The following is a 27,825-nucleotide window of genomic DNA, read 5'->3' as shown; positions in this document are numbered from 1 at the left end:
GTGCCTGTTAACAGCTAACATCAAATCTTCACTACTCTCACCCCCATTTCACAAATGGGAGAACTAGGGCCTTGAGAGGTGAACTAACCACCGAGGCTACATGGTTGGTAAGAGGCAGAACTGAGTTTGGGATCCAGTCTACCAGACTCCAAAGACTCCTGGCCACTGAGACAAGATTCCTCTTCTATAAGCTCTCATTTAAACGTTATGACTAAGGTCATTATGGAGTGGATCGCTATTAATTCCATTTCAAGGTTGAAGATGAGTCTCAGATAAGCTAACTTGTTCCAGGACACAAGGCTAAGGAGTGGAGAAGGTGGTATTTGAGCCTAGTCTGTTGCCAGGGCCTGTCCACACAAGCATAAGTTGACAGGGTATCCTCAGAGGATGTGTTCACAAAGCTCCCCATAGCCCCCATGCTCAGATGCTGGCTCCTTGGCCTCTGCCTCTCCACACTCACCCTGGACTCTGAGCTGTGCTCCACCCCATTTCCCCCCACATACCTGCTTCCTCCAGGAAGCCTTCCTGCAACCCAGCCTTGGAGACACTCTTCCTCTGAGCTATAGAAAATGTGAGCTCTCTCTTCCTAGGCATCCATCTGCTCTCCCTAAGTGCAATTTTGAGAGCTCCTGGGGGCAGATTCTGGGTCCACTTAGGCTAGGCACAGAGAAGGGAATTAGAAATAATGGGGGTTTCCCTGTTCTCAGGAGGAGAAATGCAGAAGCAGAACCCTCTATGACCTCTTGAAATCTCCACTGACCTTCAAAGAGCCTCAGGGACCCCTGAGGCTCTGGGCCTCCCCATCCATCTCCTCAGACTTCCTGTGCACAGAGGGAAAACCAAGGCACAGCTAGTGGTGGGAGTGACTGGCGAGTTTAAATGGGGACTCGGACAGAGGGAGCCCAGCACACTTAGAAAAGGAGCCCACTGCCCATGAGGGCAGGGTGGGAGAGACCTGGGCCAGCTCCGAGGAGCTCCGAGAAATGCTTTATGACTTTCTAAGTGGGCAATCCGCTGACAGCTTAACGGCCAGCTCCTCCCAGCCCTGGGCTTCATATTTATGAGCTGAAGGCTCTGAGGGGGAGGCTCAGGAATCCAGCCCACACCACCCAATCCTCAGCCCTCTGGCTCTGGGGCCAGGAAGCCATAAAAAATGATCTTGCATTGCTTCCCCTCCCCCAAATGGTTTTAGGGGTGTGGGGGAGGGGATGGCGAATGGAGGCTGGGGGCAGGGAAGGTGTGGGGCCTTTTCCAAAGCCTGCACAAGCAAATACTCATGAAAAGAGAAGGCTGGCCCCTCAGCCTCCTGACACTCCACAGCCCAGGCTCCTGCAGCAGCTGTGCCAGTCCTGGGCTTCCCAGCCTGTGCTGCTAACAGCTGGCCATCCTTGTATTTAGGGAGCACCTATTCCAAGCCAGGGTATCACCTCCTACATCTCATTCAGTCTTCACAAGAACCCTTGGAGGTCTGACAAGGCTGTGATGTCTATGAACTCAGGCCTCTGCTGTCCTCTCCTGTTCCCACTGACAGAAGGCTGTGTGTACTCATTCCACATAGGCTGCCTCCCCAGTTTATAGTGGAAGAATGTTAAGGCCCAGAAAGAGAAAGGAACTTGCCCAAGGTCACACAGTATGTTAGCAGTAAAGTGTGGGCTCCCAAATTCCAGTAAGTGGGGCCCACAATGCAGACTCCTGACCCCTGGAAGATGGAATCACATCTGACTTGCCAGGTGGTGAGATGAACCCAATCCCTTCTCTTTCTGAATGGTCTCCTTGTCTGCACACTGCTTGATATAACCGGATGCTCTCCTGGGAAGCCCAGGCCTAAGAAGGTTGGGCTTCTGTGATGGTGCTCAGTTGTGTCTAACTCTTTGCGACCCCATGGTCTGTAGCCCGCCAGGCTCCTCTGTCCACAGAATTCTCTATGTAAGAATACTGGAATGGGTTGCCATTTCCAGGGGATCTTCCCGACCCAGGGATCGAACCTGGATCTCCTGCATTGCAGGCAGATTCTTTACCGTCTGAGCCACCAGGGAAGCCCCCTAGGCCCAGGGGAGGGGGATGTCCCTCCTCTTCAGCTGGCCAGGGGGCCATGCTAGCCCTGGCTGTTTTCTGACACCAGTCCCCGGGGCTGGAGGCTGGGCTCTGGGAGCCCTCCAGCACCCTCCCTCTCCTGTCCCTAAGTGTCCTCAGACCCTGTCTGGCCTGGGAAGGGCCAGCGTCTCCCACAGGATGTGGCCGTCTGGCTGGCTGCAGCCTCCACCACATCCCCTCTGGGTATTGTCCAGGCCCAATGCTGAGGAACGCTGACCACCGCAGTGACCCCACCCTGTCCTCATCCCAGGCCCTAGCTCGCATACCCCTTCTTCCCACTCAAGTGGGTCAGTTCACCCAGAAACAGCAGTCCTCAGCTCTCTGCTGAGCTGGGTGCTCAGGTTGCAGTGGGGGCTTAGTCAATGGCCGCCACGACCCCAGATGGGTGGCTGCAGGCCTCCTGGTTCCCTCCACCCCCATGCCTTTCTCTCTGCTCTGAGCCCCCTCCCAGGTGGCCCCCCTAGTGAGGGGCTGTCTGCAGATAATCAGGGAACAGATTCGGAAAACAGGAGAAAAAAAGCACTCAGGCGCCAGACAGGATCCTTATCTTCTGGGGCGGAATGTCAGAGGCAGCGGCAGCAGCAGGGCAGGAGTCCTGCAGCAGAGGGGCCCTGCAGCTGCAGCAGGAGGGGGAGGGAAGGAGCGGGGAGGGGCAGGGAGGGGAGGGCGCCCTGGGCACTGGGGAGGGAGGGGGCCATGCGGGTCTGGTCTGGGCCAGCAGAGACGGAATCAATGGGAATCTGGCCTTGCCTGGGAGGAGGTCTAAAACCAAATCTTCCCCTCTCTAGCCTGGCTCTTAAGCCCTACTTGTTCAGACTGGCCCTAGGACCTCCCCGAGAGAACAGGGAAGGGGCACTGAGGTGAGTCCCTAGACCCTGCAGCCCAGAACTGGCTGGACCCTAAGACTCCAGCCAAGCTCCTGACGGGCCATGCCTTGGTGCTCTCACCTGTAGAAAGGGGATTAAAAGCCCCACTGCCTCTTGCACTGCACTACTGGCACCCTCCGTAGACATGTCTGTGGAAACCTGCAAGGGCCATGCAGAAGGGGGCTCTGTTCTGTCTGGTCTCTCCACTCTGGAGGCTTCCCCACTGGTTCTCACACAGCTTGGAAGATCAAAGAAACCCCATGCAAGAGGTTTTGCTTCTTAGCACTGGCTCCCCACATGCAGTGGTCCCTCTCCTAGAGTGGAAAGCAGGTTTTCTGATGGTGCAATGTTTTCCCAGAGTAGGCCATAAACCGAGTATATAGCACCAAGGAGCCCTGATGTCCTGGCCTGGACTTTCTCCTCTGGGGCTGGGCTAAATCCCAAAGACGAGACGTCATCTTTGTGGGGCCCCAACGAAGGCCCCTGGAGAAGGGCAATCAGTGGGGTTAAGGGCAGAGACCCCAGATGTGGGTTCAAATCCAGGCTCTGTCACTTGTCTGGGTAGTTGTGATCCTGGGTAGGTGTCCTCACCATCCAGGCACTACCTTGAGACCTCAGTTTCCTTCTCTGTAAAATGAGGGAGATGTCTTTTTGCTCTAATATGCTGTAACTTGACACTTGACCCAACAGGTGGGGGATAGGAAACACTCATACACATATCAGAGAAACATCAAACCAAATGTGAGCCATCTATCTGGAAACACCCTGGGGTCACCTATGTGCGCTCTGGTCCTAATATCTTGGTGGCCTCAGCCAGAAGTAGTGAGTGGAGCAGCATCCTATTGGGTTCTGGCTAGTCCATCTCCCAGGGTGGGGACCAGACATGCCAGGGAGTGTCCACAAAGAAAGGCTTCTGGCTGGCACTGGGGATTAAAGACATGCTCCCCTACGTACTCCTGCCCCCAGCCCCATGAGGGCCTGGCTGGCCTGTCCCCCAGCTGTCATCTTCAGGGCCTGGTCTTCATTAGCTGCTGCGGCAGCTGGGGTGGGGTGGGGTAGGGGGCAGGCCATGAGCTAAAGCCGGTTTGGGACAATGCCCGCCTTTGGGGCTGGAGTGAGTGATGGACAAGGGAGGGGGACGGGGAGGCACAAAGGCACAGCCAGTGGGAGGGGCGAAGGTGAGAGCTGGCTGGAGCCCCAGCATTTTCCGGGCTGTTATTCTGGGCAACTTTTTATTTATTCAGAGGCTGGGGATGCGGCTTAGCATCTGTCAACTCAATATTTATTGCCAGCACATTGGCCTTGTACCACGGACCCCGTGACAGGACCACCACAGGACCCTCTCCCCACATCTCCCCCCTGCCAGGGCACGTGAACACCTGCAAGGAAACGCTGAAGGGCAGCACCTTCCCAAGAGACCACCTTTTCCAATTCTTTTGGTTCACTTTTGGGGGAACTGAGGCCCAGAGGGAGAAGCAGCCTTGCCCAAGGGCACAGGGCACTCTGGTACCTGATCCTTGGTCTGTCAGCTTTCACGCCACCAGAACAAGCAGACACCACTGGATTAAGAACACCACGGACCACTGAGATGCGACAGCTCCCTGCCCTGCCCTTCCGTCCCCCTCCAGGGGCAGGCAGAGCAGAGAAGAATCTTTGGCACAAGGTGACAGCTTTGCTTTCTCGAGGTACTCCAGCCCCCACCCACGCCTCAGTTTCTTCCCCTGCACAAACAAGGTGATCACACCCAGCTCACAGAGCAGCAGGGAAGACTGCACGGAAAAAACCCCGGAAATGTTTAAGTGCTGTGCAACTGGAATTTGTTTATTGATTTAGATGCTGCATAGTCTGGGCTGAGAAGAAGGGAGGCGGGATGGCCATGGGGGAGGAGTGGTGTCTGTCTGTGGCCACCAAACCCCTTCCCTATCCCAGTCTTCGAGGCAAGGTGGGAGGTGGCTGACACGTCAACAGCAAGAGCGACCAACGGAAGACACATAAATGACCCGGAGCAGACCTGTGGGCACCAGTTGGCAGAGCGGGTGTGGACATGACATTCCCTCCCCACCCCCCAGCGGCCATGAGGTCAGCTTGCAGAGTGGTGGCACCTCCCCCACCCATCACGCGGAGCCCAGAGGAGCGTGGCACTGCCAGGGCTGGGGCGGGCGCCAGCTCGGATTCCCTGGGTTCCTCCTTCCTCCTGCACCCCCTCTGCAGTAGCTTCTCCTCCTCCAGCCCCCCTGATCGCGTCCCAGAGCATTTCCCCCACGAACACAAGACTGCTGCTTCTCATATAACACATAAGCTGTGGTGTGAACTTCTGGTAAATGAAGATCTTATTTAAAACTGTGTGCTATCAGGGGAGAGGAAGAGACAGGTTCCAACATAGCTCAGCCGAAATCGTGCCAGGAAAAGGAGGTGGGACAGTGCAGAGAGCCACCAGTCGCTCCCAGGAAGTCACTGGAGAGGGGCTGTGGGACCCCCGGCAATGCTCCCAACTCATCCACGAGAGTTAAGCAGGGTCATCACTTTCTTTATCTGTGCAGGAGGGTAGAACAAGGAGCTGACCCCCACTGGAGATTTGGAAGAAAGTGCGGCTTAACCTTGCAAGACTTTCCAAGAATTGCAGATCTTTGGATTCGAGAGGCCTTGGAGAAGATAGGGTTCTTAGGCCTCTACATTAGCAGTACAACAGAACCAATGGAATTACTTTTAAAGCACAAAACGGCCAGGCCAGATTCTAAGTCCAGTTGAGTCAGAATCTCTGGGTGAGAACCAGGCGGCAGTGATCCCACTGATCAGCCAAGGCTAAGAACCAGCAGGTTCTTCTCTCTTTAACAAGGTGTGCATCTGAATCACCTGGGGTGCTCTGGCTAAATTCATATGCCCAGACTTCCTGAGCCAGCACCGCTAGAGGCAAAGGCCACACATGTAAATTTTGAAAAAAACCTCCAGATGATTCTTAGGTACAACCCCAGTTATTCGTTCACTGGGCACCTGGACATCAAGGGTCCCGTCTGTGCTGGGCACTGGGTCTGTGCCAGGCACTGTCCTGGATCTGGGGGGTGCAGTACTGACAGAGTGGCACAGCCCTACCCTCATGGAGTGTACATGCTAGAGGGGTGACAGACGATGAACCAGCAAGCACATAAGTACATACACAAAACATAATTCCCAATGGTAACAAGCAATAAGAAAAAAGTAAGTGAGGCAGAGCAGCGGCAGTGGGGAAGGACCCTCTGAGCAAGGGACATCCCAGCTGGGACCCAGATGACAGGAAGGAGCACACCACGGGGATGTCAGTGGTGGGAGTACCCCGGACAAAGGCATGTTTACTGACGTGGGAGCTGCGTCTCCTGTCAGCTGCAGACCCACACTCTCATCAAAATCCCCTATTTACATGACCTGTCTAGACAGGAAATGCTGAGGAGAGGCCAGTGGTGTCACAACTGTCCTTTTTGAGTTCTCAGGAAATTCAACAGGTGGCTGGAATGGACAGATTTTAGAAAACGTACACCTGAAAGCTGACAGGGTCCTCTGAGTTCCCTGGTCCAGCCCCCTTAGTTAACAGATGGGGAAACCATGGCTTAGGGAGAGGTAGCAACTGGTGTGGTATCTCAGTTCACAAAGGGTTAAACGGGACCATGACTCCAACATGAGTCACTGTCAGGCCCAGCGTCCACCCTTCCCCCAAATTCCCTGCTGCTCTTTTTCTCTGTTATCAACAACCTGTGTGTTTCAGCCACAGTACAAGGTCATGACACACTGGGGGTGGGGGTGGGGGTCATCAGTGGGGTGGGCTTGGGTGGTAGGAAAGTGGACCCCCCCATTGTCTCTCTGAGGGTGGGGAGGTCCTTCCCCCACACCAAGAAGCCCATCAAAGGTCAGAAAGAATGGTGCCAGATAAGTCTGTGGAATTTGGAATTTAGGGGATCTGGAATTTCCCTTATGTGGAAGGCTGATCTCTGCTGTCCACCCTTGGTGAACATACAAGGGAAGATACAGTATATCCCGGGCAGGGGGTGGGCAGCCCAGGCACTCAGGATCAGAGGCGGGATGTCGAGGGGAGGGCAGTGTGGGCAGAAAGAAGGTGGCTGACTGTTTCTGGAACATCCCTGCCCTGGAGAGGCAAGTTGGGTCACTGAGTCACTCTGTGGACACAGGTTTTTGCCCTGGAAGAACAATCTAGAAGAATCTAGAATGCCTGTTAATCTTTCTCCATGTTAAGAGTGGAGAAGGGCTGGTAAGGGTGGAAAATCAGGCAGCAACTGAGCCAGTCCAGAGATGACGTGGGCATGTCAAACCACTCCCTCTGCCTCAGATCCCCCAGCTGTAAGTCGGGGGTGCAAGCACTCAGCCGAATGACATCCTGGGGTTGTTGAGAAGCTCAGCTTCATTTGTGAAGGTGCTTTTTGCATGCAGTGCTCCACACCTGCAGGCAATGGGCACCATATTGACATGTGGTGGGCAGGAGAGCTGAACACAGCACGTGACTGATTGACACCACCAGCTCCTGCTCAAGCTAAGGGGACGCTGGGCCCTCATGAGAGCCTTTATCAGGTCTACCGGGCTGTGGTACCCAGGACTGCACCCTCCCTGAAAGCACTGCAATTCTTGAGAAGGAGCCTCGGGAAGGAAGTCCAGGGCAGTGAGATGGAGATGCCCAAGTACCTGAGAACTTCCGTTCAGCCAGCTTTCTTCAGCAGTGATCAGGGTGCCTGAGGGCTTGGGCAGCCACTCTGGTCCAGTGGGCTGTGATGAGGAGGCGGGAGGATGGCTTACTTCTGGCTCCCAGCAGCCCCTCTCCCTGGAGAGGCCAGACTCTCTGCTGGCCTTACCCTTCCCTTTGCAAGCTGCAAGGACCCAGGGTGGGGCAGAGGAACATGCTGTCAAGGGCATAATAAACGACTTATTGATTGGCAAGCAGAGTTCTCAGGGCTCGGACCATGACCTTCCGGCAATTATGCCCTCCACTGCCTGCCCAAGGCACCTCCTGCTCTGTGGAGACTGACGTCTGGCTTGGCCCCTTCCCCCCAGACCACTGGACCTACAGGGGCCTGAGGAGCACAGACTCTTCCCTATGCTCCCATGTGAACATATGACTATACGGGTGCATGGGGAGGAACATGGTAGAAAAGCCCTTTTAGTGAGGCCAGAATCACATGGCTGGGGGATTCTGCATTTCACAAAGCAGTTCCAAGTTCTGTCCACTCACCATTCATTCCACGAATTATCACTAAGCAGCCAGTGCTCACTGGGACATCCAGGGAAGTACACAGAGGATAAAACATGGTCCCAGCTCTGGAGAGTGGATGCAGAGAGGGATCCTGGAAAAAGCACTAGATTTGGAGTCTAGAGGCTAAGGTTAGATCCAGACTAGGCTCGGACTCCAAAGCTGGGAGATTAGCAGGTGTCACTTCACTTCTCCAAGCCCCATTTTGCTCCTCTGCTAGGGTCTTCCTCCCAGAGACATTCAGTTCAGTTCAGTCACTCAGTCGTGTCCAGCTCTTTGCAACCCAATGGACTGCAGCACACCAGGCTTCCCTGTCCATCACCATCTCCTGGAGCTTGCACAAACTCATGTCCATCGAGTCGGTGATACCATCCAACCATCTCATCTTCTGTCATCCCCTTCTCCACCTGCCTTTAGTCTTTAAGAACTAAACAGCACAATGGTTCAAACTGGCCAATATGGGCCCAAGAGCAGGCCCAAGAGTAGGAGGGAGGCCGGGGACCCAGAGGGCCTGAAACACACATGATGGGCAGTGGAGAGTATGTGGACGGGACCCTCACAGGTAAAGGAAACAACAAATTAAGCAACCACCTCCGCATCTTCCACAGCTCTGAATGGAGGTGTACAGTGCAGAATGGAGTGTGTGTGCATGCACATTCATGTCACAAGGGACTGAAAAGGAGGATCTAACACCCACCTGAGCCCCAAGGAGCAAGGTACAGAGCCTTATGTAAGTAGATAATAAATAACATATTCCACATCATGCAAAGCCCTTTGCATACATGAATAACTATGATGTTGGTCCCACCTCCTGCCTGTGTAGCCAATGGTGTGGGATTCATAATCCCCCACTCAATAGAAGAGGAAAGTGAGTACCAGGGGGCTGCAGGTACATGGAGCCAGGAGTCATAAATTGGGCAACTTGTGGGTCCTGCCCCTCTCCTATCTTCCTCGAGGACAGCACAGGAAATCTGTCTCCCCATGCAGGGCTCACTGCCCAGATCTTTAAGGAGACCGGAACTGGGCATTTGATGAGCAAATAGAATGTTGTTAAGAAGCCATGAAAAAAGGAGAAAAGAGGTCTGGGTCTGGCCTTATACCTACTTCTTTCTTACATGAAAGGCAGCAGGCTTTAGATACTATTTTGTGCTTTGCTTCTTTTACTTTTACTTGTCAGTATGTCCTAGGAATCTCACCATATCAGTTCTTAGAGAGTTTTAGGATCATTTTTCAGAGCTGCATAGTACTCCGATATGTGGTTGTATCATAGTTTATTCAGTTCCTCTACCAGGGTGTTCAGGTTACTTCCAATATTTTGGAATTACAAATAATGCTGTAGTCATTCACCATGAGCATAAGCATTTTTATATTGATAAAAGTGTACCTTAAGGGTAGATTTCTAGAAGTAGGACTGTTCGGCCAAAAAATAAAGTACATATGAAGTTTTGTCAAGTATTGGTATATTAGCTCTCCAAAGGACTATACCAATTTGCATTTCCAACAGCAGTGTCTGAAAGTGCCTGTCCCCCACTGCCTCCCCAGTGGAATGTTTGGTCACAATTTTTAATTTTTTCTAGTCTTGTGAGAGGTAGTATCTCAGAGTTGTTTTGATTTGCTTCTAAATATGAATGAGTTGTAACATCTTTTTTCACATGTTTGAGTGTCACTGTTAACATCTTATTTTGTGAATTATCTGTTCATGTCTTTTCCCACTTTTTAAAAAAATTATTTTTGTTTATTTTTATTACACCTGGTCTTAGTTGCAGGATCTTTAATTGTAGAATGTGGGATCTAGTTCCCTGACCATGGATCAAGCCTGCACCCCCAATGTTGGGAGTGTGGAGTCAGCCACTGGAATACCAGGGAAGTCTCCTTTTCCTACTCTAAAATCAAGTGTTTTGGTCCTCAATATTTAAGAGTGTTTTATGTATTAGGGATATTAGTCTTTTGTCTGTGGCATATATTATGAACATTTCCTCCGAATCTGTCAAATATTTGTATTTGACTTTCCTTAGGGTGCTTTATTGTCAATTTTTAAAAAAATTTTATATAATAAAAATTAGCAAGTTTTAATTTTATTGTCTCTGGGAGACATAGAAAGCCTTCCCCTACCCCAACATTGGGCTTCCTGGGTGGCTCAGTGGTAAAGAATCTGCCTGCCAACACAGGAGATGCAGTTTCAATCCCTGGGTGGGGAAAATCCCCTGGAGGAGGGTGTGGCAACCCATTCCAGTATTCTTGCCTGGAGAATCCCCATGGGCAGAGAAGCCTGGCAGGCTACAGTCCATAGGGTCAAAAAGAGTCAGACACAACTTAGTATGCACGCACGCATACACCCCAACGTTAAAGAGAATCCACCTGAGTTTCTATCTAGTACTACCTGTATGATACCTCTGTTTACATTTAGATTCCAAATCCATTTAAAGTTTGTTCTTCTGTTTGGTGTAAAATGTGAATCAAAGATTATCATTTTCTAAATGGCTACTCAGTTGTCCAAGCAGCATTTATTTAAAAGTCTGTCTTTACCCTGGTGATCTGGGACGTCACCTCTGCATATACTATATTTTCATATGCATATGGATCTAATTCTGGGCTTTCTCTTATCTTCGACTGGTCTATCTGCCAATTCAGGCACCAGCTTCACTTTATTTTAATTATACAGGGATTATAGTATGTTTTAATATCAGTAGGGATAGTTTTACTTCTTTATCCAATCTTGGGCCTCTCATTGATCTCTCTTGTTTAATTACATTGGCTAATACTTTTAGCAGTGTTGGATATAAGAAAAATGGTGGGTGTCCATGTTTTATACTGATCTTAATCAAAATGGTTTTACTGTTTTCTCATTAAACAAGATACTGGCTTTAGGATCAGGATATATATATGGGTCTTCCCTGGTGGCTCAGTGGTAAAGAATCTACCTACAAAGCAGGAGACATGGGTTTGCTCCCTGGGTGGGGAAGATTCCCTGGAGAATGGAATAGCAACCTACTCCAGTATTCTTGCCTGGGAAATCCCATGGACAGGAGCCTGGCAGGCCATAGTATATGAGGTTGCAAAAGAGTAGGCCATAACTTAGCAACTAAACAACAACAACATATCAGTATATATTATACTAAAAACTATTCTTTCATTCCTATTTTCTTGAATGTTTATATCATGAATAAATGTTGAATTTTGTCCAAGGCATTTTCAGCATTTATAGATATAATCACATGATTTTGTTTCCTTAGAATCATTAATATGGTATACGATACTAATTTGGCACATGTTATTAATATTAATGGATTAGCCTTGAACCAACTTTGCCTTTCTAGAATAAAAAAGATTTAGTCATTATATATCATTTTCTTCAGAAAGTGGGGGGGGGGGGATGGAATTGGATACCAATGATGACAGCTACCACTGATTGAACGCTTTCTCTGTCCTCTACATGCATTATTGTCTGATTTGATCCTCAGGATACTGATGTGAACCCCTTTATCATTCAGTGATAAGTGAACGAATTGCTTTATCATTCTCATTTCATAGATGAGGCAACTGAGGCTAACATTGGTGAAGTTGCCTTACCAACATCACACAGCTAGCAAATAAAAGAGACAGGATTGAATTTTGGGTCTCAGTGATTACAAAGGCCATAGCAATACATGGGTAGCATTATTTAGCTGTTACTTAGATACAATTAAAATGCTTATTCTTTGATAAGGTGTTAGAAGAGGAACACCTCTGTAGGAACCGGGGGGAGGGTCTGCCCCTACTCTCCTGAACCCTGAGCTGCCCTCAGTCCATTCTGCCTGAGCGCGGCAGAGGAAAGGTGTGAGAGGGTGTGAGGGCTGTGCCTGCAGGCTGCCTCCAGGCCAGGCTGCAAGCAGCCCTCAAGGACTGCCTCATCCCCTTCCAGCCTCAGCCTGGCTCAGTCCCAGCATTTATGTCTCAGGCTCCAGACAGTGTGGGAACAACTCGGAGCATGAGACGGGTCCAGGGAGGTGGTGGGCTGTGAGGGAACAAAGCGTAGGGAAGAAAACACTGACCTCCACTCTCTGCTGGTCCTGCCTGCCCTGTTTTCTAAGAACAGGCAGCCGGCCGAGGGATTATGTAACTTCTGGTGGGCATGGCAGATGGCGTGCTGGCTCGGACACATCCAACCCAGCACTGACACTAACCTTCCCTGACGTGGTACCCCAGCCTCCCCTGCTCTGGGGTGTGGAGCAGAGAGGGATGGGAAGCGGCCCAAACTCTTGTCATCCAGCTCAAGAGCCAGGGCCAGCCAGGCCACAGGGAGAAGCCAGGGCCCACCTGCCGCGGGAGGTTCCAGCCAGGGAAGTGGAAACACGGGCCCTCTCGTACCTGCCCCACAGTGAGCAGCTCCCAGGACGTACCGCACAGCCCCTGGGGATAGACCTTGCTGTGTGGGCCTCCTTCCTACTCACATCAGCAGCCCCTGGGGTTTGGAGAAGTTTCCAAAGCACCTGTCCAGGCATTTTCTCCCTGAGCCCTGCCTAGCATTCGGCTTCTTTTATTCCTTTTGCTGGTGGGTAAACTGAGGCTCAGAGTGGGTGAGTGATTTGCTTGTCACACAAAGACAGAGTTGGTCTCAGGGCTGTAGCTTCCAGACTCCTAGTCCAGTGCTCTTTCCAAATGCATATGACAATGCAGGCTTCCCCTCTTGATGTAACCCCCAGGCCCCAGGCAGATCATCAAGTCACCCTGTGGGCCATCCTGAACCTTAAGTCTAACACTTGATGTGTCAATAGGGTAATATTGGAAAGAAAGGAGGAGTGTAATCAGTGGTTTGCAGATTGATTTCCTTCCAGGTAGAAATAAAAAGGAGCTGACCCTTACTGACCATGCCCCACCTCGTTTCATCCCCCCAACAACAACCAATCAGGCCCCAATTCACAGTGAGGTGATGCAGGCTTGGGGAGTTACAGTTAGTAGTCAGAGCCAGGACTTGAACTCAGCTTACTGACTGTAGGGCAGACCATCTTCCACTGAACAGATGAAGACACTGAAGCCCAGAGAGGGAATGGGATTAGCTCAGTGACACACAGCAGATTAGCTGCATGGCTAGGATTAGAATCCAGCCATTAGAACTCAACATAGAGTTCTTTTTGTCTGTGTGTGTCTGTACAGAGCAGGGTGCACCAGCAGGAAAAAGTGGGGCCGGATCAGATGTGTGGATCAGCTCTGGCTATCTTGTGCTGCCAGGCAGGAGTTCCAGATCAGTGCTGGGGACTCCTGGCAAGAGGCAGCGGGTGCCCAGTTGTGAGGGTGGCGGTGGGGCTCGGACTACTGCTGCCTCGGCTAAGCGCCTGGGGGTATTTAATCTCCTAGGGATGCTCTCTGAATGTTAACACTGGATGCAGTGCTGGGGGAGCCTGCCTTAGCCAGACTCTGAAGCCAAAACTGTTCCCTTGCATCAAACCCAGCTCCTGCCAAGATGCTGGTGGCAGCTGTTCTGGAGGGCTGAGGTCTTCAGGCAGACCCTGCCAACGAACTTTCAGATATACTGTCTCAGCCCATGCCTACTCCCAGGTCTCAGGACCAGAGTCTCTGCAACAGACATTGTCTTGAGCCACTAGACAGCAAGGTAGAGGGGAATGATCAATGGGCTTGGGGCTGCAAACTGGAAACAAACATCTTTAAAGGGCCTGGACCAGCCTGTTGGGCCTCGTGAAGGCCACCTTGCAGGTAAGTACAATGTTTACCAGCCCAGCAGATGTCTGTCCGTCTGCTTCCTCTGAACACAAGCATCAAGGGCACTTGACTGCAGTCCTTGATCAGTTCTTCGTGGCTCCACTGGATTTCATGAATACATTCTTTCCTACCTCAGGGTTCTGACCACTGCAGGCTTGGCTCTGATTTCCATGGCACCCCAGTAAGTGATCAAAGACGGAAAGCAGGAGAAAATGAAGAGAGAGAAGCAGGCAGAGTCGGGGTGGGGTGGGGGCTGTGAGACTCTTCTAAAGCAGCAGCAAGTCCAAAGTGTGGCAGGGAGTGAGTCACAGCAATCTCCCGAGTGAGGAAGGCCTGCATGAATTCCTCATTCATCTGCCCTACATGTGTTTATCAAGCTCTCTCTTCGCGCCTGGGATGGTGCTGTGTACCAGGGACATGTGATTGAGCAAAATCAGACAAATCATACCCTGTTCATCTAGTTGTTCCAAGCTCATCCTGCCTCCACTCACTGACCCTGCCTCCTCACCCCCAGGGCCCTGGCTTGAGTGACAAGGAAAACGAAGGGTGGGGAGCTGCTCCATAAGGTGTTCCCCACTCCACCCCATGGCACACCTGAGTCCCATCTCTGAGTCTCACTCTGTCCTGCAGAGTGTCACAGAATGAGCAAAGGTGGGACGAGGGAGGGAGCGAGGAATAGCATTCCTAGAATCCCCGCTCAACTTCTTGCAAGCTCTTCATGGGTGCCCTGGCCCAGGCTGGGCAGGCGGGCGCCTCTGATCGCATTACAGAGCTGCTTGCCTTCAGCTCTGTCTCCTGACGCCAGTAATGCCTCTAGACGCTACTCAAGGCCTCTGGGGTTTGCAGGCTCCTGGGTGATCTCAGCAGAAGACGTTTCTCCCAGACCTTAGGGATATCTCTTGATATCCACCAGGCCCAGGTAGGCCTCAGGGACAGAAAAGGCAGCCTCCTTCTTCTTGCCCCTCTGCCTGACTCTCTGGTCAACCAGAAAGCTGCCACCAGGAGCTCTCTGACCCCTGCTTTCCTGCCCAGAGGCACAGGCAGAGAAGCAGGGCCCAGGCCCAGCCAGGGGGCGACCAGACACGGGGCGGGGGGAGACAAGCAGGAGGGAGGCCATGGGAAATTGATGGAACCTGCTCTGTGCCAGGACCGCATGTCTATCTGATGTCACATCACCATCCCGGGAAGGCAGGGGGTTATCTCCACCCCACAGATGGGGATACTAGGGTACACGGAGGTTCAGCCACACAGCACTGCCACTCGGTAAGAGTCAAATTCTTCTAATTCCAAGGCCTTGGCTCTTTCTACCAGGAAGGGAGCCCTGGCTCCTGAAGTCCTGTTTTATCAGATGATCAGATGGCTGAATTCAAAATCCATTTCATGGGTGGATATGTCAGACGCTCCCATCCTACACTTTAATATACATACCCCCTACCAAGAATGCACTTTCTATTCACCCGAGCTCTGCTTATCCTTGAAGGCCAGTCAAGCACCATCCTTCCCTCCTCCAGGAAGCCTTCCTTAACCAGCCACCTGGGTCCACAAGAGCCTTCTTTCAACACCTGAAGGACTTCCTGTTGTATCACTCGATACTTGGCACCAACAACAATGAGGAGGAGGACAGTGAGTGTTATTGAGTGCTTTAGAATGTGCAAAGCACTTGCATACATTATTTCATTCATCCCCACAAGGATCTGATGAGATTGGCACTGTTACCACTCCTCCTTTACAAATGAAGAAACTAAAGCTCAGAGAGGTAGGTAACTTGCTCCAGGATACACAGCCAAATGCTAGAATAGCCAGGACTTGAACCCAAGTAGTCTGATTGCACAGCCCACCCTCTAAACATCATGCCAGAACCCACTCCAGCACCACAAGCCTGGCGCATGACTCATGATTCAAGAAGCAACACAAATCAATCCAAGGGTCAGGCCAGTGCTTTGCCCACCTCTGACCCAGTACTTCCTCAGATCAAATGAACTTCCATCTGTACCAAGTTTTAGGGCTGAGTGTATTTGTGTTCCAATACCTGGTGTGGGCACAGGATTCTTAAACCCCCAATCCTGAGTTCAACTACACTCTACCCCTGAGAAAGGAAACAGTGAGTGGGATGGCCAGGTCTGGACAGTGTCTTCCTACCACACCCCCCCACGGGGCCTCCCTGAGCCTTGGTGGGGGTGGCAGGGTGGGGGGAGCAAGTACCTCTTTGTTCATATGCTCAGAGTACCTTTGCCAGTGGGGCCCTTCTCTGCCTCCCCAGCCCTGCTTAGCATCTGGGGTTCTCCATCTATGAGGCAGGAGATGCTTATGAAACAGGAAAAACAGACTGAGGTCCCAGAGGGTGATTTATAGCTTTAGCGAGAGAGAGACCCAGGGCCGCATAATGCTCACAAGGGCATTCTAGTCAATATATTGACTTCTGAGAGGGGCCTCTGTAAACACAGTGGTTCTGGGCCTTGGTTACCTCTGTCTCTTATTGGCTGCTGGGGCCTCTTCAGATGGAACCAGATCAAAAATCCTAGAGCCCTTAAGGATGGATCATCCTTCCACCTTTCCCCCATCCTGAATTTACAGAGGGGACCCAGAGAAGGAAGTCACTTGCCTAAGGTCACACAGCAGAGAAAGAGCAAAAGCCAGAACCTCCCAACTCCCAGGGCAGGGGTTGCCGGGACTCCAGGCCCTGAACCTCCTGGCTTTCTGGAGGGGGTCCTCTCTGGCATCGCAGGGCTGTGCCCGAGTGCTCCCTGAGCTCACTGTGAGCCAGGCCCTGGGCTAAGTGCTTTATCATATATCAGGTCATGTGATCCTCAAAACTATCATTACCCCCACTGTATAGGTGAGGAAACTGAGGCAAAGAAGAGTTAGGTGAGCTGCCCAAGGCCATAGGGTTACTAAGTGGCAATGCTGGGGGCCTATATTAATCTCCTCAGAACCTCAGCTGGCCACGCCAAGCACCTGTAGCTGAGGTCCTGAGGGTCCTCTGTGAGGAGAGGGGTTGGAGGGGCTGGGGGTTCCTAGAGGTGTTGACAATTGAGCTTGCCCTCTCCAATTATCTCATGGCAGTAGCTGGGCTGAGGATTCTGTCCTTCACTTGTACCCCACTCTGTGTTTTCTGGTGGGGGCCTGGCAGAAGGCAAAACAGTATACCTTTCCACACCTTCATCCCCAACGTAATTCCTATCATTGCTTAAAAAGTGTTTTCTGGGCTCACTCCATCTTCAAAAACCACAGAGAGCAAATCAAAGAATAAGAAATCTTTTCCTCTCAAGTGCCAGCCCCAGGTTGCAACTACTCAGAGGTGGTTGAGAGGGGCACCACCCCTTCAGCTGAACCTGGGAGGGACAGGATGGAAATACGGCTGAAAGCTGGCTCACCAAGTATTGGTGTCCACACAGGATGGAGCCCTTGCAGATGCTGGCAGGGCCAACTTCTCAAGATTTGGAGAAGTCTCAGGTGGGCACCCCTGCCCCCATCTTGTCTCCTCTTCAGCAGTGCTCTTAGAAAGAGAGAGTCAAGGTCTGGCTCACATCACCCTCTCCAGGAAGCCCCAAGGCTCTCTTCTCTGAATGTGGGTCCACATAAAAGTAGATAATTTTTCAATGAATGTGGTATCCGTATTTTCATTTTATAGATGTTTAAGCTTGGGGATGAGTTAATGTTTGATTAGAGATTACAATATGTGGAATCAAAAGAACTGTCCTGATTCTATCCAAACCATTTCAGCTTCCTGGTCTTGGGTGAGTCACTTGTCAATTTCTTTATTTTTGAGGCTGATGTAGCAAAGATATTTTCAACTTCTGGGGAGTCAGCGCCCCTGACCCCTACATTATTCAGAGATCAGCTGCAGTGTCATTGGCCTCATTTGCCACAGAGGCTGTTGGAATGTCACTTACCATTCTTTGGAGTGGACATCAGCATCCCTCACACAAAGTAACCACCTTGAGGGCTGGGGCCAGGGCTGCTCTGGTTCTGAGCCAGGTCCGAAGTGCGCGTCCTAAGTGGCACCTGCCTCCCCAGTGGGGTTCTTACGAGGACAAACTGAGGTCTTACATATGAGAGGGTTTTATAACCTGTTAAACAAAAGTTTATCGGTGGGACTATGATTTTCCTAAAGGTCTCTCTAGTCTACAACAGCATACCTTATCCTAGAGTTAAGGATGGCAGGGGAGCCCTTTGTAACCAAGGAAATGAGGAACAGTGGAGTCCAGGGCTCATGTATGTGTCTGTATGTGCCTTACATCCACGGAGAGTCCCAGGCCCAGCCATGCCTGCCCATGTTGCTCTCCATAGGCGATGCCACTCATCTGAGCTCAGCTTGCTTCTTCCCTCGCAAATTCCTGAGGACCCCACTCCTCCTGGAGGGCTGAAGCAGGAACCTGACCCAGAGCAGAGAGCAGACCTTCAAACCACAGGACCTGCCACTGTTTTAGGGAAGCAGACTGCAGGAGACCCCAGGACTCGGACTCCTGTCCTCCTGGGGGGAGTCACCCAAGCTCCTGGTCTAGCGAGCTATAGGGCCTGTCTGTGGCAATCGGTTCCACCTGTCTTCAAGTGAGGGAGCTTCTTGCCCTTCCAACTCCATAAGCTGGCATGCAGACCAAATGGATCAAGTCTCACTCACCTGGGTCCCACCTCCTAAGCACATTGGAGCTTCCCTAGTATGGTGGTGACTCACCGTCCCCATGCTACACACACCTATTTACACACACACACCACAGCTGCACCCACTTGCATTACCCACCCCCAACCCTAACACATGCACGCCATCCCATATGCAAAAGGCACAACTCAAGACATGCGCCCCATCCCTCCTGCACACTTCACCCCACACACACACCCAGCACCCAATGCAGCACCACACCTACCCTCACCTCCCACTTCACACTCCCACCTCCGCCCACCTCCTTCATACACATTCTCACCCCCACCCCGACCCACTCTTCCACGCACACTTTCACACCACAGCCTGCCTTTCTCGAAAAGAGCTGCGCAGCAGCAGGCGGGGAAGCTGTGAGGCGCTGGGGTCAGCCTGTTCTGGGAGGTGAGAAGGAAGCCCCACGAGCTCACTCCTTGACCGTGGCCGAGAGCTGCCCCGGCTCCTCAGCAGGGGAAGGGGTAGAGGCGGTTGGTGAGGGGGCCGGAGGAGGACCAGGGGGTACGCGGGAGAGGAAGGGAAGGGGGAGCGGTTGGTGTCGGTGCCAAGATTCGTGCATCCTCCAGGTACCCGCGAGCTGAATCAGCCCCGCCAGCGCCAGCCTCGGAGATACTAACCAGGCCGCTTTGTCGGCAAGGGTAAATTTGGGAGCTTCCAGCAACCCAGGGCTTCGGAAGAGAAGGAAGAGGGAACAAAGCGGGGAGGGTCGGGGGAGCAGGGAGGCGGCTGATTTATGCCTTCACTTCAGCAAACGTTTTCGTTGCCATTAGCCTCGCCGAAGTGGAGGGTCGGAGAGACAGGGGCGCTGCGAGGACCCGCCTGCCCTGAGGGGGTGCAGGGACTGGAGCGGTTGGTGTTGGCCGCCGGAGTTCGAATCCAGCGCAATCCAGCCGCCGGCCCAACTCCCAACGAGAAGCCAGGCTTCTCTCAAAAAACCCAGAGGAGGGGCTCACCTGGCCCTCGGTCACCCGGTCGGGTTGGGGACAAACTCCCCCAGCTCCAGTGGTACCCGGCTGAGCGCAGGCCCACGGTGGGGCAGGAGGTGGCGCCCCATCCCCGACTTCAGGAGCAAATCAAAAGGAGGACACACGTTCCCTCCACCCTCCTGAAACTGCCCTTCCTCATATTATGCTAATTACGGTATTTTAAGTTTTCATTTAAAAAAAGGAAAGTAACAGAAAAGCACAGAACACACTTGTTTGGTTTCATTTTGCCTTCACAGCTTTAATGATTCCATTTGTGGAAGCTGTTTAGGAAACTGGGGAGGAGGAGGAAGAAGAGGCCAGAAGCGCCAGCCCTTGGCCTTAGTGTCTGAATCCCTCTCTCCCTGCCTTGAGAGTAGCTTCTCCCTACAACCAACCCCACAGGCAACCCCTAAAACCCCAGCCTATGACCCCTGCTCCTTAACCCTTTCCTCCAGGCCTCAGGGGGCTCCAAGATACTTCCTTGCTACCCTAATCCCAGCCACAAGGTTCAAATGACCATATGTTTGGCCAGCAGGCCCGGGAGGAGGCTCCAGGGTGGGCCATTCAGAAATACCAACCAAGCACTTGGAATGTAAGAGACCCACCTCCCCTTCAGCCTCATTGCCAAAGTCCAAACCCTCCTTAGAAGATACTGCTGGTGAGGAAGTGGGAGGCAGACCTGACACCCTGCTCTGACAGCCAGGAACAGGTCACAGTGCCTCAGTCCAGGAAAAATTCAACAACAAAATGGGTGCAGGAGATGAGTCCCTAAAGCTTCAAAATAAAAATGTAAAAACCTATTTCGCCTCCAGCTATACAAATGAGTGTCCAACACCTTGTGACCTCATGGACTGTAGCCTGCCAGGCTCCTCTGTCCATGGGATTTTCCAGGCAAGGATATCGGAGTGAGTTGCCATTTCCTTCTCCACAAGATCTTTCCCACCCAGGGATCGAACCCTCTGCTCCTGAATTGCAGACAGATTCTTTACCATTGAGCCATCAGGAAAGCCTCCATGCCAATCAGTATAGAGCTTTAAAATGCTAATATGAAAAAAAAAATGCTAATATGTAGTCCTGCAGACCAAGGGAGCCTGGATTGTGATTTATCTCACCACGGGCAGGTGGGGGCTTTTACTGAGAGGATCAGTGTTGGAAGACCAGGGAGGAAGCTACTTTTGGGCACTTGCCTTTTCTCAAGGTCTCACCTAGACCTTTGGTCCAGCCCTGTTCCACCTCTTCCAGGTCCATGCTCCCTGCAAGTCTTGCCCCTGCAAGTCCCAGTCCAACTCGGTTACCAAACCAACTCCATCTTTAGCTACCTGGCCTAGCCAGGCCTTGATTTCAAAATCTCAATCCCAGACCCACGCAGACAGTCTGCAGCCCAAGTGGAATAAAGGAGCCCTGACAAGAATGAGGTTTACGAGGCCTGAGTGCAAATCTCAGGTCTCTCCATGAGTCCAAGTGTAGTCCTGGGCAGGTCAGGGCCTGTCCCAAAGCTTCAGCAGTTAAATAAGTGGATTGGAAGAGAGGGGAATTAATTTGTCCTATGGAATTCCCAGTTTGTCAGGTGGGGAGAAAAATTACATACAGAATTCCTCCCCTGCAGTGGTACTCTCACTTTAATGAGAAAAAGAATTAAGACACTCTCGATTTTCCATTTGTTTAATTGAACTTGGCATTTAGTATAGTGTACAGGAAGACAAGGACAGGCCACCACCAACATGCACACACACACACAGAGCAAAAACACTAGGAAAACTCTGATTTTAACTGCACCTTAAAAAGAAGTATTACCATGACACCTTGGTTCCTTCTCAACCATCCCAGCCAGAGGCCAATGAGCCAGGGACTCATTAATAGCTCTGGGAAAGGCTGAGGGATAGGTGGGAGGAGATTCCCAGGGCTAACCTAGCTTTTAAAGTGTCCTCTCTGGCCAGTCACCTGCTGACATCTCCTTCTAAGAGTCTGGGGTTTTATGGTTCTGGGTTTGATTTCTCCACCATCAAATTTTATGGCTTAAAAAAAAAATTCTCAGTACTGTAAAGGGGACTCATTTCCAGATCCACTGGGAATAGGAGGAGGGGGGAGGACAGAGAGGTGCCTGCCCATTCAGGAGAACTTGGAGACTCCCAAGAAAGACCGTGGATGAAGACCATAAGCAGGAATTCAAAGTGAACTGAATCAGTCTGGCTATTGAACAGGAGCCCTGGATTTACATCTGCAATCTGTGGTCAAGTGAAGGTAAGATTTGAGGAAAGGCAACATCTTGGCCTTTTTTTCCCCCATCTGTGCAATGGAACTCATGGGGGATCGCTGGGAAGACCTAATGAATATTCTGGAAGTTGCTCTGTACATTAGAGTACAAGGGCTGTGTAGGAGGAAGGGGCATGTTCTCTGTCTTAAAGGCAGGCTTCTAAGGGTAAGGGAAGGCAGCAGGCTGATCCCACCGGCTGGCCCCTCTCCAGGCTGGTGGGCAGGCAACCCCTGCTGCGCTAAGTAATGAGCACAATTCCAACGCCAGTTCTACTCTGCTAGTGAGAAATCAAAGCCCAGTATTAGAGGCCATTTCTGGCTGGGCACCGATCATGCCCAAATCCATCAAAGCCCTGGGCCTGGGGTTTCTTTTGGGGAAGGTGGAGGCCGGATGCTTTGTTAAGCAGGCAAGGCAGACCACCCCCAGCCTCCCAACGGAGCCTACTCTGCAGCTCTGGAGAACTCCAGGCCAATCAGTCTTGTCTTTCTCCTGCCTACCCAGCCCCCCACCCTCAGTAATCTCGGTATTTATTCCTTATATCCTTGCCCTGCTGGTCAAAGACAGCTTCCCAAGACCCAATCCTGCCCGTGTGCCATTTACAGAGACTTCACCCAACCCTTCAATCACGTCCCCTCAAACACCGCAAAACCAGAAACCAACACCCCAGCCCAGCACCTCCCACATCCAACTGCACTCTTTAAAACAAAGTTGGTCATTCAGCAGCCTGCCCCCTCCCCCATCATTACCTTCCAACTTCAAAACACTGCTTTAAATACCAGAGTCTGCCCAAATCATAATTAACGTGGATCAAATTGATTGTGTCGTAACTTTACAACATAGGGCTAGGGGAAAAAAGGGGGCGGGGGGATGTGCTAAAACCAAGTCCTCACTTGGGCCTGGGCCGTGGGAATCATTAATTCCAGAGTGAAGAATCTCTGACTACAAGTTGGGGGGGAGGCGAGGTGGTAAGGTCGGGGGGAGGCAGGAGGGCGGTGGACGTCAACACCTCAGCGGAAGATGGGGGGGGGGGGGGGCCGGCTGCGTCATCTGTCCACTTTCTGCACCAATTTTCCTGCCCCATTCTCAGCCTCAACTCAAGAGGACTCTGCAGGATGCGGCCCTTTCCCACCCTACCTCGAAAGCCCTGTGCTTCGGTTTCGGAGAGAGAACGAGAGAGGTGGATGGCTCCCGTGCGTCCATCCTGCTCCCCAGGAAGACTCAGCCCAGTCAGCCGCGCCGGACCCAGTTACAGACCAGCGAGACGTGTACACATCCACGGCGGAAGAGGCGGAATAGCTTTAATTTTTAGTAGCCCACCAACTCCCTTAAGGCACCTTGGTGGGTCCTGAGTAGGAGCCTGGCGAGCGCACCCAGTCGACTCCCCAGACGGGGAGAATGTCAGTGATTCATTTAAAAAGAAACTAGGCAGATCGCTACGTACTCCTCCCCTCAACCACCAACACACAGAAAAAAAAATATCTTCTAGACCCGCGAATCCCAAGATCTCGGGTAAAACTGTACGTGCAAGACTCAGTCCTATTCTCATCGATAACCAAACCCCTGCAAGCTGGCCTCATCCGGCTGGTGGAGCGGACCAGCGCTTCCCGTGCTCCCCAGGTTTCTCGCTCCCTCCTTCTAGTCTGCGGATTCCGGTCGGTGCCGCGGTAGGAGCTTGGGCGAGCCGGGACCTGGACTAGGAAGTTGCCAGAGAACCGGGAACGAGCGCACACCTGGCCTGTGCAGCGACTCTGTGTGTGTGTGTGTGTCTTTTACGAGCCGCTGCCAAGCACGCGCAGAACCAGGGGTCCCCTGGAGGCCGGTCTTCCAGGAGGCGCAGACCCCGACTCGGATATCATTCCAGGGAAAAGAAGCGACCCCTCCTTTCCAAGCAGGAGCTGGAGGACCTGCGCACCCCGCGCGAGATGGCTGCATCATCGCCCACTTTGATGGGGCAGAGAAATCTACCTCCGAACTTGGGCGCCCTTGCCTCTTTCCCTACGCGCACTAACGGAGCGATGGACCACCTCAACTTCGGGGCAGAGTGAGGCCCCAGGGTTCCCTCGCCCCACTCCCCCATGCCCGACCGCTCCCTACCTGCTTGACTCAGCCTCACGTCCCAGCAGAGCAGCAACGCCAGCAGTAGCGCGCCCCGCGCTCCGCTCCGGGCCCACATGCTCCCTCGGCCCGGCTCGGGCGCCTCTCCCCCGGGGCTCTCTCCCTGGCCCCAGCCTCGCCGCCGCCGTCTCCGCCGCCGCCGCCTCCTCCTCGCCGTCCTCCCCGGCGCCCGGTCGCGCCAGCTCGTGCCCTCCGTTGGGGCAGAGGCAGCCACGCTTCGCAGAGGGCTGCCGGGCGCTCGGAGCGCGACGGGTGCCTGGCGTCCGCTCTCCGGTCAGGCTCCGGCGCGCCCCTCTCTGCGCTCCTCCGGCGCCGGGACTCGAGCGCTCCGCGGGTTCTCACGTCCTGGCTACGAAGTTGCACGACTGAAGGTTAGAGCGCTCAGTGGCGCTCGCAGCGGCTGAAGCCGCGCGGTCCGAACCCCAGTACGCGCGTTCCTGCGCCCAGTTGCTACCCGCGGCTCCGGCGTCTTCGCCGGCCCCAGCCTCCTGCCACAACGCCGAGCGCGGCCGCTCGCTCACCCTAGTGCGTCTTTGAGCTGAGAAGGACCAAGCACAGCCGGGGCGGGGCGGGGCGGGGCGGGGCCTTGGGTGGGCAGGGGCGGAGCCGGCGCGGGGCCTTTCGAGGGGGTGACGGACGGCCTCTTGGGCGCGGCCTCAGCGAAGCTGGGGGCCCTTCAGGGAGGTCCTCGAGAGACGCTGGGCCCGGAGCATTGGAAAACTCGGCCTCTGGATCGAAACTGGAAGCGGAGTCTGCCCAATTTTCCTTCCCAGAAACTAAGGAAATGTATTTTTGCGCTCCCATTTGGCTTGGCTGTGTCAGCTTTCTCCTCTGATTAAACTCAGGACTCTGTCGTTTTTGGTTCCCTGGTCTATACTACCTGTAAAATCTATGTATTCTACGTGGGAAGGGGGTGACGGTGGGGGTTCTTTCCCAGAAAACCCTTCTTAAATGAGAAAAATCTCAAACCCTCAAGTCCTGGGTTAAGTTGGAACTTACAGCTCTGTGAACTTGATTGTGGATCTGGATCATCCTGGTTAGCCCTACTTGTTGGCATGACCCTGGGCAGAACTGTTTGACCGGACCGGCTAAACCTCCTGTAGCACCCAGGGCCTAGGATGTTACCTCCATCCCAACTGACAGTGGGGCACGGGGGGAGCCCTGTTTGGCTTGGTGTAAATTTGGGCTCTGCCCCTTGCCTGCTGTGTGACCTTGAACAAATTACTTAACCATTCTGATACTTCATCATCTCCAAAATGGAGAAAAATGATAACAATTTTATAAGAGGTGTAGAACTGTAGGGCTTCCCAGGTAGCACTAATTGTAAAGAACCCGCTTGCCAATGCAGGAGACAAAAGAGACTCTGGTTTGATCCCTGGGTCAGGAAGATCTCCTGGAGGAGGGCATGACAACCCACTCCAGTATCCTTGCCTGGAGAATCCCATGGACAGAGGAGCCTGGTGGGCTATAGTCCATGAGGGTCACAAAGAGTCAGACACGCTGAAATGACATGGCAGGGCATGGCAGAATTGAATTTTAAAAATATGTATAGAGGGAATTTCCTGGCAGTTCATTGGTTAGGATTCTGTGCTTCCACTGTAGGGTACATGGGTTCAATCCCTGGTCTGGGGAACTAAGATCCTACATGCAGTGCAGCGTGCCTCCCCGGCCAAAGTATGGAAACTACTGTGCAAATGTCAATAATCTCTCAATCTTTCTTTCTGAGATCTCTCCTCTCAGTTAATCTGACTCCTGGTGGAAAATCCTGACCACCCAAGAGTGAGCCAAAGGGCATGAGGAGCCAGGTGGAGTTTGGGGTTAGGCAGTATCTTGAGATTGAAACCCAGTGACATTAGAAGGGGTGGATCAGCTAATGCCAGCAAGGTCCTTCTATGTGCCAGGCACCAGGTTAAGCTCTTTATATGCATCACTTCAGTTAATCCTCACAAGTCTGGGAGGTAAGTACCATTTGTAGTCTCATTTTACCTATGAAGAAATGGAGGCACAGAGACATGAAGGCATTTGCCCAAGATCACACAGCTTTGAGTGAATGGGTGGATGAGTCAAAGGGCAAGAGAGATAGGACTGGAAAGAAATGCTGAGCTGGGGATCCTCCACCCTCCTACCTCTTCTGGGGCTGGTGGGTGAGAAAGAACTGGCAGCCAGCAGGAATGCCCCTTCCTCTAGTCCTGATCTGTTCACTACTTGGGGTTTTTCCAGAGCTGGGGTCTGGAATCACTCCTCCAATACAGAGGCAGTGGCTGCTTCAAGTAGGGGTAAAGGAAGGCAGAGGGAGGTCCACCCAGGCCAGTAGGGGTAGGCTGGAATATGGTCAGTGCTCCCAGGATCACTTCCTAGATTGGCGGCGAAAGAACTTGGAGGTCAGAACTGCAGGTTGGAAAGGGATTTTTTGGGTGGGGGCAGGTAGAGAAAAAACAAGGGCCTGCCTCAGCTGTCTTCCCAGAGGACGAAGAAGGGCAGGACTGCCCAGGACTCCTGTCCATACAGACTGCTTCCACAGCTTGGGTCTGGAACATGTAGGAAAGGGGGTGGATATGGGGGAGTAGAACTCCCTGGGAAGAACTTAGGCCAACTAAGAAAGGCCCCCATGTGCAAAGACAGATTATGTTTAGCTTGGCCCAGGCAAGGGCAGTAGGTGAGGGAGTCAATAGCTCATCACACCCAGCCAGCCCCACCTAACCACAGTACAAGCACATATACACACACCCACCCCTAGACAGTTACAGGCACACCTACAAAGGCACACACACAAGCAAACATACAATGAAAATATACAAGTGCAAAATGACCCAGAAACATCACAAAGGCACCCACCTGCAGAGAGGCCCACATACTTAAAACATAGGATTTTAAAAAGTACACACATACACCTTGTCACAGACACACACACAGGCATGCAAATCCAAAAGTACAAATACATTCTTAGGCAGATGACACCGAGGACAAATAGATATTTAGATGCTTAACTTCTACCAGGCAACACATACAGGTCCGTGTACTGTCAACCCCTGGCACAGGCACAAGATCAAGTGCATTTTGCTCGATAACTCAGCGGGGACCTCAGTAGAGCCTTGGCAGGCAGGGACCACAGGACAGGCATGCTCTCTCTCTTAACCAGAAGACCAATATGATATTGGACATTTTTCCAAAAAGTTCCAGTGCACAGGACTTTGCTGTTTAGATAGTAATTGCACCAGGCAGGCCCTTCTAGTCCTAGTGTCAGATTTCATGACTTTAATTCCTAACTGGAAAGAAGGGGTCTCGGGGACGGGGGTTGGGCAAGCAAAAGGAGAACAGTCCATTCCTCTTATTCTGCTGATCCCCATCCCATTTCCCCTGATCCTAGAAATATGCCCATTGGAGGTCCTGGACCCTTCTTTGCCTCCAGGACTCCCGCATTGGGGTAGGAGACTTACCACATTGGAATTCCTCCATAACTCCTCTGCACCTCCCTGCCATTCCAGTGTCTGGGAGGATGTCCCTTCCCCAGACACCTGCAGTTAAATAACCACTGGGGGTGTGGCTGCTCCCCAGCCCCGACATCTTCAAGTGCCAGCCCTCAACTGAGGCGGGGGGTGGGGGTCAGCAAAAGAACTTCAGAGGGAGTCACAGTACACTGAGCTCACACCTTTCCCCAGAATGGGTGAAGAATGGGTAAGGTCCTGGCCCTGGGATGACACATTGGAATAGCTGGATTAAGACCTACCAGGGTGTTCCCAAACCCAGTTCCGTCAGACTCACAGTGAAGAGGTCTTGCTGTGAGTTAAGAAAGAGGCTGAGGAAAGAAGGGTTACTGGTTAAAGGGCCTACAGCTTTGCCTGATGAGCCCTGGACGGAGCCTCCCATCTCCCCTCCATTTCCTAGGGGGTTCTACAGGGCCTGAGGTTGGAGGTGGGGCAGACTTTGTGCAATGTAGTTGCTTTGAAATCAGT

At 52.4% G+C, this 27,825-nt stretch overlaps 1 protein-coding gene across 2 annotated transcripts in view; it reads right to left on the bottom strand.

Annotated features, from left to right (window-relative positions):
• UNC5B (unc-5 netrin receptor B) overlaps positions 1–24,400 on the bottom strand; it is an 88,801-nt gene extending 64,401 nt beyond the window's left edge. For both annotated transcript variants that reach the window (XM_065922522.1, XM_065922523.1), the window contains exon 1: positions 23,852–24,400. In XM_065922522.1, the coding sequence (XP_065778594.1) occupies positions 23,852–23,930 (79 nt within the window). In that variant the 5' untranslated portion in view covers positions 23,931–24,400. The remainder of the gene's footprint in view (positions 1–23,851) is intronic.
• Between the last annotated feature and the right edge of the window lie 3,425 nt (positions 24,401–27,825).

This window comes from Muntiacus reevesi, chromosome 2, assembly GCF_963930625.1.
Source record: "Muntiacus reevesi chromosome 2, mMunRee1.1, whole genome shotgun sequence".
Taxonomy (NCBI): domain Eukaryota; kingdom Metazoa; phylum Chordata; class Mammalia; order Artiodactyla; family Cervidae; genus Muntiacus; species Muntiacus reevesi.
This window is presented reverse-complemented; position numbering and strand designations above follow the sequence as displayed.